At 46.3% G+C, this 15879-nt stretch overlaps 1 protein-coding gene across 1 annotated transcript in view; it reads right to left on the reverse strand.

Moving 5' to 3' along the window:
- cd109 (CD109 molecule) overlaps positions 1-15879 on the reverse strand; it is a 222920-nt gene that overhangs the window by 76040 nt on the left and 131001 nt on the right. The window contains exon 26 of the mRNA XM_070889012.1: positions 7927-8068. Within this exon, the coding sequence (XP_070745113.1) occupies positions 7927-8068 (142 nt within the window). The remainder of the gene's footprint in view (positions 1-7926; positions 8069-15879) is intronic.

The following is a 15879-nucleotide window of genomic DNA, read 5'->3' on the forward strand; positions in this document are numbered from 1 at the left end:
CCCCATAGGCCGATCCCTATCCCCCATAGACCGATCCCTAGCTCTATAGACCGATCCCTATTCCCATAGACTCATCCCTATCCCGTTACACCAATCCCTATCTCCATAGTATGATCCCTATCCCCATAGACCGACGCCTATCCCCCATAGACCGATCCCTATCTCCCATAAACCGATCCCTATCCCCATAGACCGATCCCTAGCTCCATAGACTGATCCCGATTCCCATAGACTGATCCCTATCCCATTACACCAATTCCTATCCTTATAGACCGATTCCTATCCCCATAGACCAATCCCTATCCCATTACACTGATCCCTACCCCGTTACACCGATTCCTATCCTGTTATACCGAACCCTATCCCATTGCACCAATCTCTATCCTCGTTAGACCAATCCCTATCCCCATAGACCGATCCCTATCCTGTTACACCGATCCCTAACCTGTTACACCGATCCCTATCCCATTAGACAGATCTCTATCCCGTTAGATCGATCCCTATCCCGTTAGACCGATCCCTATCCCGTAGTTTTCAGCCAAACCAGCAGGGGAGCACTGAGTGGAGTGCAGATGTTTCCCAATGGGGGAGTGTGGGTGAGCGGGATCGCTTGTGCACGCTCTGGAGTCCCAGTGCTATTTATTGATTTATTTAATCAGATGGCAATTCCTCCTTTCCCTCCGGTGCCTGACCCAAGTGACCATTCTTCATGTGTCAACCCGACAGTGAGTGCGGTGTGACCCAATCAGTCATCCACACATGTGCATTTCCTGCAGGGGTGGCTGAATAGCAGTGGGAGCTCATGCTGAGTCAGATTTCAGCTGACCCAGGCTTCAGGTGATCCAGGTATATGGTGACCCGGGTATATGGTGACCCGGGTATATGGTGATCCAGGTATATGGTGACCCAGGTATATGGTGACCCAGGTATATGGTGACCCGGGTATATGGTGACCCGGGTATATGTTGACCCAGGTATATGGTGACCAGGGTATATGGTGACCAGGGTATATGGTCACTCAGGTATATGGTGACCCAGGTATATGGTGACCCAGGTATATGGTGACCAGGGTATATGGTGACCAGGTTATATGGTTACCTGGATAGATGGTGACCCAGGTATATGGTGACCCGGGTATATGGTGACCCAGGTATATGGTGACCCAGGTATATGGTGACCAGGTTATATGGTTACCTGGATAGATGGTGACCCAGGTATATGGTGACCCGGGTATATGGTGACCCAGGTATATGGTGACCCGGGTATATGTTGACCAACCATATAATGAAACCTCCCCCATGACACACTGCAGCCAAAAAAGACTGGGGGGGCGGGGAAATGAGCCATTTACGATAAAATAAGGGCACAGTAAGATTCCACAAACAATGAGATAAGAACCTAAGAAATAGGAGCAGGAGTGGGCCATTCGGCCCCTCAGGCCTGCTCCACCGTTTAATACGATAATGGTTGATCTGATCATGGACTCAGGTCCACCTTCCCTGCCTGTTCGCCATAACCCTTGACTCTCTTGTAGTTCAGAATGACCAGATCACTTGTTTTAGTGATGTTGGTGGAGAGATAAATGTTGACCAGGACACCGAGAGTGAACACCCCCCTGCTCTTCTTGTGAAAAAGGGCCTCAGGATCTTTCACCTCCACCCACGAGAGCAGACGTCTCGTCTGAAAGATGGTACCTCTAGCCAGTGCAGCTCTCTGCGTGCTGCACCGGGAGCGTCAGCCTAGATTTTCTGCTCCAGTTTTCGGAGCAGGACTGAAACCCCTGATGTTCTGACTCAGACGCGAGAGTGGTACACACTGATCCACGGCTGACACTAAAGAAGCAGTTACAGTACAGAAGGGCCTGAGCTGGCTAGAGCACTCCAGTCGGAGTTACCTAAACTAATCCCGTTTTATGGTCCGTTCCCTGGTCCTGTAATATATATATATATATTATATAGAGCGGTGGCCCCGCCACCTAAGGGAGTCAGTAGCTCAGTTGATAAGCCTTTAAGGCTGACGGAGCCTGGGCATTAAAGCAGAATAGAAATCCGTGCGATATTCCATTTCAGGATCATTTACTTCCATCGGAAGCCTCCACACTGCGATCGCACATATGCAGAATCTTAACGAGAATTCAATGCCCATAAAGTTTAGCTAAATCCGGATAGATGATCACCAAATATTTACTGCGCATGAAGTAGTTTTGCTGGCAGCCTCCGTGACCGAACTGTTCTGCTTGCATAAAGAGAGATTATTGCGTCTCATTTTCCTCGGAAGGTTGCTAACAACTTTACTGAAATGTCCGCGTAGAAACACTGGAATTATTACCCCACAGAGAATCTGTGCATCATAAGCAAAGGACGGGTAATTAATTACCCAGACTTTGTTTCTTTAGCAACCGCCACTTGTTACTATTCCAATATGTTGTAGAAGAGATATTTTATACCTTTGTTTATTTATATGACTCTTCAGACTTAACCTTGTTTATGGAACGTTTTGACTCGGCCCCTCTCAATGCTTGCCTGGTTAAGGTACGCTGCACATTCTGCAGTCAGACCACACATAACTGGGAGGTTGTCATCCGAAGTACAGGAACATTAGGAACAGGAGCAGGCCATTCAGCCCCGTGGGCCTGTTCCGCCATCCAATTAGATCGCGGCTGAGCTGTACCGCGCCTCCATTTAACCACCTATGCTCCATATCCCTCAATACCTATCAATCACAATCTTCCTCAGCAGCACCTCCCCAAACCCCGACCTCTACCACCCTCGAAGGACAAGGGCAGCAGGCGCATGGGAGCACCATCACCTCCACGTTCCCCTCCAAGTCACACACCATCCTGACATGGAAATATATCGCCGTTCCTTCATTGTCGCTGGGTCAAAATCCTGGAACTCCCTCCCTAACAACACTGTGGGGGTACCTTCACCACACGGACTGCAGCGGTTCAAGAAGGCGGCTCACCACCACCTTCTCGAGGGCAATTAGGGATGGGCAATAAATGCTGGCCTATATCCCAGAAGGATATAGCCTTGCCAGCGACACCCATGTCCCAGGAACAAATTTTTTAAAAAGGCTCCAACTGACCCAGCATCCTTTTGGGGGGACAGCGTTCCAGATTTTCACGACACTTTATGTTAAAAAGTGCTTCCTAATTTCGCTCCTGAAAAAGCCTAGGCTGAATTTTAAAATTGTGCCCTTTTATTCTGGTCCCCCTCCTTCAGAGCAAACAGTTTCTCCATGTCTACCCTACTGAATCCTTGTAACATTTTCAACACCTTGATCAGATCACCCCTCAGTCTCCTGTACTCAAGGGAACACAAGGCAATTTTATGAAATCTTTCCTCATAACTCAACCCTCTAAAAAATCTGCAAAGGGATACAGACAGGCTAAGTGAGTGGGCAAAAAATTTGGCAGATGGAGTATAATGTGGCAAAATGTGAGGTTATTCACTTTGGCAAAAATAATAGAAAAGCAAATTATTTAAATGGAGAAAAATTGCAAAGTGCTGCAATACAGAGGGACCTGGGGATCCTTGTGCATGAAACACAAAAAGTAAGTATGCAGGTACAGCAAGTAATCAGGAAGGCAAATGGAATGTTGGTCTTTATTGCAAGGAGGATAGAGTATAAAAGCAGAGAAGTCCTGCTACAACTGTACAGGGTATTGGTGAGGCCACACCTGGAGTACTACGTATAGTTTTGGTCTCCGTATTTAAGGAAAGCTGTTCAGAGAAGGTTCACTAGGTTGATTCCGGAGGTGAGGGGGTTGACTTATGAGGATAGGTTGAGTAGGTTGGTCCTATATACATTGGAATTCAGAAGAATGAGAGGTGATCTTATCGAAACATATAAGATAATGAGGGTGCTCGACAAGGTGGATGCAGAGAGGATATCCGCTCATAGGGGAAACTAAAACTAGGGGACATAGTCTCAGAATAAGGGACCGCCCATTTAAAACTGAGATGAGGAGAAATTTCTTCTCTCAGAAGGTTGTAAATCTATGGAATTCTCTGTCCCAGAGAGCTGTGGAGGCTGGGTCATTGAATATATTTAAGGTGGAGATAGACAGATATTTGAGCGATAAGATAATAAAGGGTTATGGGGAGCGGGCAGGGAAGTGGAGCTAAGTCCATGGTCAGATCGGCCATGATCTTATTGAATGGCGGAGCAGGATCGAGGGGCCAAATGGTCTACTCCTGCTCCTATTTCTTATGTCCTTATGTTCTACAACCAAACTAGTAGAGCTTCTCTGGTAAGGCAGATGATGTTCTAGGAACAGGAGGAGGCCAGTCCGCCCCTCGTGTTCTGCCTCGTAGATCACGACTGATTTGCCCCTCAACTCTATCTACCTGCCATATCCCTTGATGCCCTTACCCGACAAAAATCTAGCGATTGCAGTCTCGAAAGCTCCAATTGAGCCCCAGCTTCCCCAGCCTTCTGCAGGAGAGAGTTCCAGATATCTGCAACATTTTGCGTGGAAAAAGTACTTCCCGATTTCACTCCTAATTTGAAGATTATGTTCATTCTTGATTCTCCCCACCAGAGGAAATAGTTTCTCCACATCGACCCTATCACATCCCTTTAACATTTTAAACATCTTGATCAGATCATCTCTCCTCATAACTGAACCCCTCTAGGCCCCAGTTTCATTCTGAAACCTGCGTATAAGCCAAGAGACATTCCATCAGACTACGCGCAATCGCCTGGGATTTGCCCAAGGAGTTTCAGAGGGACAGCAGGACTCGGTTACTAACCTGGAGCAGGAAACACTCGGAGGACCTCGTCATCTCCTGTGGTAAGATGGCGAATGAGTGCCCAGGAGCTGTACGGCATTGTCCTCAAAGCGGGTGAGGGATATAAAGCTGGGGATTCCCCCCCCCCCCCCACCCCACTTCCTCCAGTGGGCAGAGTGAACGAGAGTATGGCTGGCAGTTGAGTGCGTGCCAACTGAGCTCGGCAACAGAGGAGAGGTGTGGGAGGACACTGGTGTGGTCGACTGCTCAATAGGCTGCAGAGAGATCAAGGAGGGCACTGGGGGGGGGGGACAATGAACCACAGTTACCGAGGATGTGACGTTGGTCAGGGCCATGTCGGTTCTGTGGTAGGGGGCGGAAATCTGATTGGAGGAATCAAACACATGAGTTGCCGAAAAGACGAATTTGGCGAGGAAATGGAGTTTGGGGGTGGGAGGGGGAATGGTGGGGGTGGGGGTGGGGGGCGCAGTTAGATTTGCAAGGACAGGAAGAAGAATAAGCATGGCTCTTTTCTCTGGAGAAGATTAACCCGAGGGGTAACCTGACAGAGGTCTTTAAGATTGTGAAAAGGGTTTGATAGGGCAGACGTAGAGGAGATGTTTCCACTTGTGGGCGAGATCAGAACTAGAGGCCAGAAATGTAAGATAGTCACTAATAAATCCAATAGGGAATTCAGGAGAAATCTCTTTCCCCAGAGAGTGGTGAGTGGTGAAAAAAACAGGAACGGAGTGCGGTGGCCCGGGAGCAGCGTGGAGGCCACTTCAGTGAGCAACGGGAGCTGGTGCAGGAGGGTGACGACTTGGATGTCACCATAATCCAGGTCGCTGATTGGAGCGTGGGCAGGTGCAGCAGGAGAGGCAGCAAACAGCAAAGGAGCGGCGAGGTCGGGGCGAAGGAGCTGCGAGAGATTGTCGAGCGACATGATTTGGGCCCAGGAGAGGCGTGAGTTCGGGGCCCAGAAGAGTTGAGGGCCCAGGGGCAGCACGGGCCCAGCCCACACTGCGATATGCGCGCGCACTAGGTCCGTGTAGCAGAGCTGGTCTCCAGTCGTCCTGGGTAATCCTTGCCACTGGACCAAGACCTAGCTCTGTCGAGCCCGTGTGGTGGCTGGTGTGCAACGGCCACCACAGGTTAAAAAAAATCCACGCACTGGCATCTTCCACCCTTCAACATGTAGTGCGGGACCTGGAATATCGGGTCCCTCATTGAAACACCTGTGAACTCATCCCTTTTTGTCGTGGAAGCAAGTCATCCTCGATACAAGGGACCACCTAAGAAGAAGAAGAAGGTGAGAATGTGGAACTCGCTCCCACAGGGAGTGGTTGAGGCGAATAGCATAGATGCATTTAAGAGGAAGCTAGATAAGTACATGATGGATCAAAGAATAGAAGGATATGGTGATGGGGTGAGATGAAGAGGGGTGGGAGGAGGCTCGTGTGGAGCATAAACGTCGGCCTGGAACATTTGGGCCGAATGGCCTGTTTCTGTGCTGTACATTCTGCGTCGTGGGTCGAGGGTGGGTTTTTTGAATCGGGGAGTGGTGACAGTGGTTTCGAAAGGGTGGGTGACGGTACCTGTGGAGTGGGACCCTTTCGCAATATCGGCTCGACCCTTCCGCTGCTGCCCATTCCCCGAACGGCCACCAGTCACAATCAAAGCTCATGCTGCCTGACAGATTCACGGCCCAGGAAGTAAGTGTGACAGCAAGCGGGCATTCGACTCAAGACCCTGGCTAGATTATCGACAGATCCAGGGGCCAGTATCTAGTTCACCGTGTGTCACATTCTGATCATTGCCACCACTTCCAGTTTCAAGCAGCATATGTGTTTCATCTGAATATCATTTTCAAACTAGCGGCTCAATTTTGGGTAATATAATTTATTGTTAGACCAAAGCTTTTCTTTTCTCCCGTTTCTGCCTTCTGAATACCATTTTTTGTGAGGCACATCTGTGTCTAATCTCCTTTCATTTCAAAACAATAATTTTATTTAGACTGAAGTTGCCAGATGTTGAATATGTTTCAATTTATTTTCTTCTCATTTTGCCTTTCAATGTTCTTTGTCTTCTCCTGCGAGCGCTGATTGTCGCTGGGCTGCAATTCAGTGCGTGCCGCCTGCCCCTCCCCCTCCAGTACTTGGCTGAAATGGCTGCTCTTTGCGATTGGACCACGGGAGACCTCACAGCGGGATCTGATCCCGTGGCCCACACGCGCGCAATATCCAGCGAGGGGGACCGAGACAGCCAGTGGCAGCAGGAATCCCTGCTGATCTTACCAAGCCTTGGCTCCGCAATGCTGAAACCCAATCACCGGGCCCATATCTTCATCTTGTGGCTCAGTGTGGGTAGCACAGTCGCCTCTGGGTCATGAAGGTTGTGGGTTCAAGTCCCATTCCAGGACCTTGAGCATGAAAGCTCCAGGCTAACACTCCAGTGCAGTGCTGAGAGAGCACCGCACCGTCGGAGGTGCTATCTTTCGGATGAGACGTTAAACAAAGGCCAGGTCTGCTCTCTCAAGCTGGACCTAGAAGATCCCATGGCACTATTTCAAGGAAGAGCAGGAGAGTTATCCCCGGTGTCCTGGCCAATATTTATCCCTCAATCAAAAACAAATTATCTGGTCATTATCATATTGCTGTTTGTGGGAGTTTGCTTGTGCGCAATTGGCTGCCGTGTTTCCCACATTACAACAGTGACTACACTCCAAAAGTACTTAATTGGCTGTAAAGCATTTTGAGACATCCGGTGATCATGAAAGGCGCTATATAAATGCAAGTCTTTCTTTAGAGAGCATAATAAACAGGAGCAGGAGTAGGCAATTTGGCCCCTCGAGCCTGCTCTGCCATTCAATAAGATCATGGCTGATCTGATCATAGGCTCAGCTCCACTTCCCTGCCCGCTCCCCATCATCCTTCACTCCCTTATCGCTCAAAAATCTGTCTAACTCCACCTTAAATATATTCAATGACCCAGCCTCCACAGCTCTCTGGGGCAGAGAATTCCACAGATTTACAACCCTCTGAGAGAAGAAATTTCTCCTCAACTCATTATTAAAAAAGGCAGCCCCGAGTCCCCTAGTTTTAGTTTCCCCTATGAGTGGAAATATCCTCTCTGCATCCACCTTGTTTCATGCACAAGGACCCGCAGGTCTCTCTGTTCCGGGGTTTCTTACCGATCACAGTGACGTGAGCGATTTGGCTGCCGTCCACCACATTTTTCGGAAAGGTATACTGCACCACCTCGGACCACAGCTGCCCTTTGACCTTTGGGGCCACGAAGAGTGCCTGGGAGTATGACCGCTGTATTCCTTCCGCCTGGAGACAGACAGGGAAGCACACTGTTAAACACCGTCAGGAAAACACGGATAAACTGAATGCTGGGAACATGGAATAATAAAGAAAAGATTTTCGGGCTGGAGCCAATTCGTAATAAGCAAATTTAAGAGTTCTATGATGTGCATAGGACGATACAGCCGTAAAGGAGGCCCATCGTGCCTGTGTCAGCTCTTTCAAAGAGCTGCCTAATTAGTCCCACTCCCCCGCGCCCACCCCCCCCCCCTTCTTTCCCCATAGCCCTGTAAATGTTTCCCTTCAAATATTTATCCAATTCCCTTTTGAAAGTTACTATTTGAATCTGCTTCCACCGCCCTTTCAGGCAGTGCGTTCCAGATCACAACAGCTCACTGTGTAAAAAAAAATGTCCTCGTGTCTCCTATGGTTCTTTTGCCAATCACCTGAAATCTGTATCGCCTGGTTACCTTATGTTTCTCCTTACCTCCATCAAATCTCCTCTTCACCCTCAATCAGATCCGGGTTGATCGAGGCGTGCTGTGCTGTTTCCAACTCTTTCGAGAGGTCTCAAAACTAGAACTCTTTACCACCCTTGCCTTTCCTTCTTCTTCCTATAATCTTCAGGCTTTCAAAGCTCAAGTTTGGTGTTATCCAATCAGTACCTCCTGATTTACCCCAATTTCTCTTTTACCATCTTGCATCGAGTTACATCGGTTCTACAGCACAGAACCGGGCCATTCGGCCCATCTAGCCCATGCCAGTGTTTATGCTCCACACAAGCCTCCTCCCACCGCTCTTGGTCTCACCCGATCAACATATCCTTCTATTCCTTTCTCCCTCATGTGCTTCCCCTTTGCTGGTGTCCTGCAATCAAGCCTTTGGCCCTTTCACGTTCGTTTCTCAATTTTAATAAAAATGTTTATAACTGGATACTCATCTTAAAAGAGTTACACCATTTCTCACATTTCCACAGGTTTGGCTGGGTGAAGGGATTACTCCTAATCTCCAGGCTCACTTAAGGCTACTTATAAATTTAAGCCTAGCCCTGTGCTCACAGTCCAAGTTAAACAGCTAATGTTTACATTGTCTCCAACTCTCTTGGCTTGTTAGCAACCTGGGCCGTGCAACATCTGTAACACATTTGTTAAGTCTGGATCAATTCAACCTTCTCACTGTTGCCCCTTTTGGGTAAGTACAGCAGCAAAGCTCTGTAATGCATTCGATGCTGTGATATATTCACAGAGCACAAGCACACACAGCTTCCCACATGGCAGGCAGCTCTCTCGGAAGCCTCCGGAAATCTGCCTGGTTCTGTTTGTTCATTAACTCTGCAGTTGCAGTACACAATACATCCACATCCACAGTGTGGAGCTACAAACATTACAAGCTTACAGACATTACACTTCTCCCTCCTTGATGAAGAAGTTATTATAACAAACATCATATATAACTTTCATTTTTACACATAACACAGGATATACTCTTTTTTTCCCATTTTAACAAATTTAACTTTACCACTTGTTTTCTGTTTCGAAGAGGATACCTTCGTTCTCGAACAGAACCTTCCAAACATGGTGTCGAATCTAAACTCATTCGAGGCTCATCCTGAGGAACGTTTTCCTCCACGGAATTTCCTTGATTTTCATTTGAACTCACTCTAACTTCAGGCTCTTTGTTTCCCTGACTCGGACTCAGACTTTCATTCTGATTCTCTCCTGGATTTGTTTCCAGTACATTAGATTTAGGATTTGCTACTGGTGTATCAAAACTATCTGATGAGTCAGAAATAATTGAATCATTCCCACCTTCAACTCCTTCCATGTCTGTAGGTAAAATATGATCAATATGAACAAACCTAACCTGTCCATTATCAAACATCTTTACCAAATATGTGCGAGGACCACATATTTTCACGACTCTTCCTGGTAACCACTTTACCCATTTATGGTGATGGCTCTTTACTCTCACCTTCTGATTTAATTTTACACTTCTCTCTTTTACTCTACCTCTATCATGATTCTCTTTCTGTCTTAATTGTGTCTCTTCTACAGACTGTGCCAAATTTGGCTTTAACAATGAGAATCTGGTTCTTGGCTGTCATTTGAGAAACAACTCTGCTGGTGTTCTACCAGTAGTTGCATCAGGAGTATTTCGATATGTAATCAAAAAATTTACCAATTTGTGATCCAATCATTTCCTTGGATTTGGATCTAACATTTGTTTTATGAGGGCACGTTTTACAATTTGTACAGTGCGCTCTGCTGCACCATTCGAAGCAGGATGGTATGGTGGAACCTTGGAATGTTTCATATCATTTTTGCTCGTAAATTGTGCAAATTCTTCTGAATGAAATTGTGGTCCATTATCCGAAACAATTTCTTCAGGGAGGCCAAATGAAGAAAATAATTTTCGTAAAATGTCCAATGTTTTACTAGTTGTCATTTTCCTCATTGGAAACACCTCAACCCACTTCGAATGGCTATCAATCACAATGAACAATTGTTGTCCTTCTAACTCAGCAAAATCAATATGTAGCCTTTGCCACACCCTGGGAGGCCATTTCCATGGCTGCAATGGTACTGTTGGTGGTTGCTTGCTGACCGATTGACATGTCATACACTGACTCACAATGTATTCTATATCTTTATCAAGAGCTGTCCACCATAAATAACTGCGTGCAAAACTCTTGGTCAAGCACATTCCCAGGTGCTGGTCATGGAGGTCTCATAATAATTTCGACTTGAATTTATTTGGTACAACCACTCTTGCACCCCACATGATACAATCTTTATCGACTGATAATTCATTCCTACGAATGAAGAATGGATGTGTATTTTTTTAATAGAAAATAGGTGCAGGAGTAGGCCATTTGACCTTCGAGCCTGCACCGCCATTCAATGAGTTCATGGCTGAACATGCAACTTCAGTACCCCATTCCTGCTTTCTCGCCATACCCCTTGATCCCCCTAGTAGTAAGGACTACATGTAACTCCTTTTTGAATATATTTAGTGAATTGGCCTCAACAACTTTGTGGTAAAGAATTCCACAGGTTCACCACTCTCTGGGTGAAGAAGTTTCTCCTCATCTCAGTCCTAAATGGCTCACCCCTTATCCTTAGACTGTGACCCCTGGTTCTGGACTTCCCAACATTGGGAACATTCTTCCTGCGTCTAACCTGTCTAAACCCGTCAGAATTTTAAATGACATCCCCTCTCATTCTTCTGAACTCCAGTGAATACAAGTCCAGTTGATCCAGTCTTTCTTGATATGTCAGTCCCGCCATCAGTCTGGTGAACCTTCGCTGCACTCCCTCAATAGCAAGAATGTCCTTCCTCAAGTTAGGAGACCAAAACTGTACACAATACTCCAGCTGTGGCCTCACCAAGGCCCTGCACAACTGTAGTAACACCTCCCTGCCCCTGTACTCAAATCCCCTCACTATAAGGCCAACATGCCATTTGCTTTCTTAACCGCCTGCTGTACTTGCATGCCAACCTTCAATGACTGATGTACCATGACACCCAGGTCTCGTTGTACCTTCCCTTTTCCTAATCTGTCACCATTCAGATAATAGTCTGTCTCTCTGTTTTTACCACCAAAGTGGATAACCTCACATTTATCCACATTATACTTCATCTGCCATGCATTTGCCCACTCACCTAACCTATCCAAGTCACTCTGCAGCCTTATAGCATCCTCCTCGCAGCTCACACTGCCACCCAACTTAGTGTTATCCGCAAATTTGGAGATACTACATTTCTCGTCTAAAGCATTAATGTACAATGTAAACAGCTGGGGCCCCAGCACAGAACCTTGCGGTACCCCACGAGTCACTGCCTGCCATTCTGAAAAGTACCCATTTATTCCTACTCTTTGCTTCCTGTCTGACAACCAGTTCTCAATCCACGTCAGCACACTACCCCCAATCCCATGTGCTTTAACTTTGCACATTAATCTCTTGTGTGGGACCTTGTCGAAAGCCTTCTGAAAGTCCATCAACTGGTTCTCCCTTGTCCACGCTACTGGAAATATCCTCAAAAAATTCTTCATCTGTTACCTGGTTTGGCCATCCATTTGCAATATACTCATACACCTTTGACATCACTGGGTCACGTTTGGTTGCTCTAGCAATCTCTTCAGCTGTGACTGTGGCAGTTCATCAATGTATGAAAAATAAAACACTTCTTCCCTATCAGGTGTAACTTCTGATGGGGAAGGCAATCTAGACATTGAATGGACCTGTTTTTTCAAAAGTTCATTCAGTGGATGTAATACTGTAGCCAAATTTGGTAGAAACTTCCCATAATAGTTCAAAAGACCCAATAATGAACGAAGTTCAGTGTCATTCCTGGGAGTGGGTGCATTTCTAATTGCATCCAATTTTTCCATGGTTGGATGTAAACCATCTTTGTCTACTCTGTACCCTAAGTACTCCACTGAGTTATTAAATAACTCACACTTACGAGCAGACACTCGTACTCTGTGCTTCTCTACTCGTTTGAGGAATTCATTCAATATGTTATTATGAATATGCCTATTTGGTGCTGAAATTAGTATGTCATCCAAATAACATACTACCCCTTCAATACCTTGCAAAATCTGGTTCATCACCCCTTGGACTATGGCAGGGGCGGAAGACACTCCAAACAGTAGCCTATTAAATTGATATAGGCCTAGATGAGTATTTATAGTCAAACATGATTTGGACTCCTTATCTAGTTCAAGCTGTAAGTAGGCATTCGTAAGATCCAGTTTTGAGAAGATCTGACCACCTGTCAGTGTTGTGAACAAATCTTCTATATTCGGCAATGTATTGGGGACATTACCCTCCAGAACCTGGTTTACGGTTACTTTATAATCACCACACAATCTTACCTTACCATCGGACTTCAGTACAACAACAATGGGTGTAGCCCAATTACATCGATCTATCTTACAAATAGAGTTCTTGCTCAACTTTCTCCTTGAGTGTATATGGTACGGAACGTGGCTTGTAGTAAACCGATCTCGTGTCCTTCTGTACCCTGACACTCTCCTTGAAGCCTTGGATCGGACTGCCCGATTCGCAGAACACCTTCGGATACTTCTTGATAACCTCATCCGGTGATGAAAATCTCGCTTCCACATAGAAAATCTTACTCCAATCCAGCTTCAGTGAGCTCAACCAATTTCTTCCAAGTAAGGCAGACTTGTCTCATTTCACTACTATTAGAGGCAAATTCTGAAATTGATCTTTATATTTCACCGGTACGGTGATACGACCTACCACAGGAATTTTCTCTCCCGAGTAGCCTCGCAGCTCTATCTTGGATTTCTCCAGTGGAAAATCACGCAATTTGTCGCGGTATAGTGACTCCGGTACTACACTCATGGATGCACCCATGTCAATTTCCATTGGTATCTTGAATCCCGCAACATCTATGTGGATTTTGATGCTTTCCGAATCGCTGTCCGTTAACCTCGTGCTCCTGATGACGTGTAACTCTAACATCTCCTCATCCTGTTGTTGTTCTTCCATGCTATGTAGTCTCTTGGGATTTCTACTCGTAGCTTTGAATGCTGGTTTACCCTTCAGTCGGCATGCCTTCGAGTATGGACAACTTTGAGCAATATGTTGTCCCAGGCACCTATAGCACGACTTCGACGCTCTGTTAGAATTTCCAGTTTCTGAGACTTTGGGCCCCCACCGTCTTTTACTTTGAACCTGCAGGTGATTTACCTCGGTTGACTGACGACCGTAATTATTATTTAATTTTCGGGAATATTGTTCGGCCATGCCCATCGACCTCGCTGTCTGACAAGCAATCTCTAAAGTCAAGTCATCCGTTGTCAATAACTTCCTTCTGATCGCATCATTTTTCACCCCACAAACAAAATGATCCCGTAATGCTCGGTTTTGAAAGTTTTCAAAATTACAGTGCATCGATAGCTTTTTTAATGCTACGATGTAATCACTGATACATTCATCAGCCTTTTGATTCCGAATCCCGACACGATAGCTTTCAGCAATTTCTAACAGTTTGGGGTTATAGTGCTGCTCCAGCTTCATTAAAATCTCTTTAAGCATTGTATCCTTTGGCTCGTCAGGCACAAGCAGATTTACAAAGATTTCGTACAATGCCGGTCCCGCCTCCGATAAGAAGATCGCTTTCTTACGTTCCAACACAGCCCGGTTCTGGACTGCATTGTCTGGAACTTCGATTATGTTATTTGCAGTGAAATACATTTCTAGCCAATCCACAAACGCTTTAAAATGTTCCCGGTCGTGTCTATATTCCCCCAAATGTCCGATTACACCTGCGGGTGCTGCCATTTTAATCTCTAGCTGTTCACCCCTTATGCTGTATTTTACCTCGGATTTTTGTAGCTTTTTTCAAAGACAGAAACTTCCAAAGTCTCTCTGTCGGCTGGCTGAATCCTTCCCCAACAAAATTTAAGCTTTAAATCATCCGAAATATCCCATCTCGCTGCCAAGTGTGATATATTCACAGAGCACAAGCACACACAGCTTCCTACATGGCAGGCAGCTCTCTCAGAAGCCTCCAGAAATCTGCCTGGTTCTGTTTAATTATTAACTATGCAGTTGCAGTACACAATATGTCCACATAGAAACATAGAAACATAGAAAATAGGTGCAGGAGTAGGCCATTCGGCCCTTCTAGCCTGCACCGCCATTCAATGAGTTCATGGCTGAACATTCAACTTCAGTACCCCATTCCTGCTTTCTCGCCATACCCCTTGATCCGCCTAGCAGTAAGGACCTCATCTAACTCCTTTTTGAATATATTTAGTGAATTGGCCTCAACAACTTTCTGTGGTAGAGAATTCCACAGGTTCACCACTCTCTGGGTGAAGAAGTTCCTCCGCATCTCGGTCCTAAATGGCTTACCCCTTATCCTTAGACCGTGACCCCTGGTTCTGGACTTCCCCAACATTGGGAACATTCTTCCTGCATCTAACCTGTCTAACCCCGTCAGAATTTTATATGTTTCTATGAGGTCCCCTCTCATTCTTCTGAACTCCAGTGAATACAAGCCCAGTTGATCCAGTCTTTCTTGATAGGTCAGTCCCGCCATCCCGGGAATCAGTCTGGTGAACCTTCGCTGCACTCCCTCAATAGCAAGAATGTCCTTCCTCAGGTTAGGAGACCAAAACTGTACACAATACTCCAGGTGTGGCCTCACCAATGCCCTGTACAACTGTAGCAACACCTCCCTGCCCCTGTACTCAAATCCCCTTGCTATGAAGGCCAACATGCCATTTGCTTTCTTAACCGCCTGCTGCACCTGCATGCCAACCTTCAATGACTGATGTACCATGACACCCAGGTCTCTTTGCACCTCCCCTTTTCCTAATCTGTCACCATTCAGATAATAGTCTGTCTCTGTTTTTACCACCAAAGTGGATAACCTCACATTTATCCACATTATACTTCATCTGCCATGCATTTGCCCACTCACCTAACCTATCCAAGTCGCTCTGCAGCCTCACAGCATCCTCCTCGCAGCTCACACTGCCACCCAACTTAGTGTCATCCGCAAATTTGGAGATACTACATTTAATCCCCTCATCTAAATCATTAATGTACAGTGTAAACAGCTGGGGCCCCAGCACAGAACCTTGCGGTACCCCACTAGTCACTGCCTGCCATTCTGAAAAGTACCCATTTACTCCTACTCTTTGCTTCCTGTCTGACAACCAGTTCTCAATCCATGTCAGTACACTACCCCCAATCCCATGTGCTCTAACTTTGCACATCAATCTCTTGTGTGGGACCTTGTCGAACGCCTTCTGAAAGTCCAAATATACCACATCAACTGGTTCTCCCTTATCC

The sequence above is a fragment of the Pristiophorus japonicus genome, chromosome 9 (assembly GCF_044704955.1).
Source record: "Pristiophorus japonicus isolate sPriJap1 chromosome 9, sPriJap1.hap1, whole genome shotgun sequence".
Classification (NCBI taxonomy): domain Eukaryota; kingdom Metazoa; phylum Chordata; class Chondrichthyes; family Pristiophoridae; genus Pristiophorus; species Pristiophorus japonicus.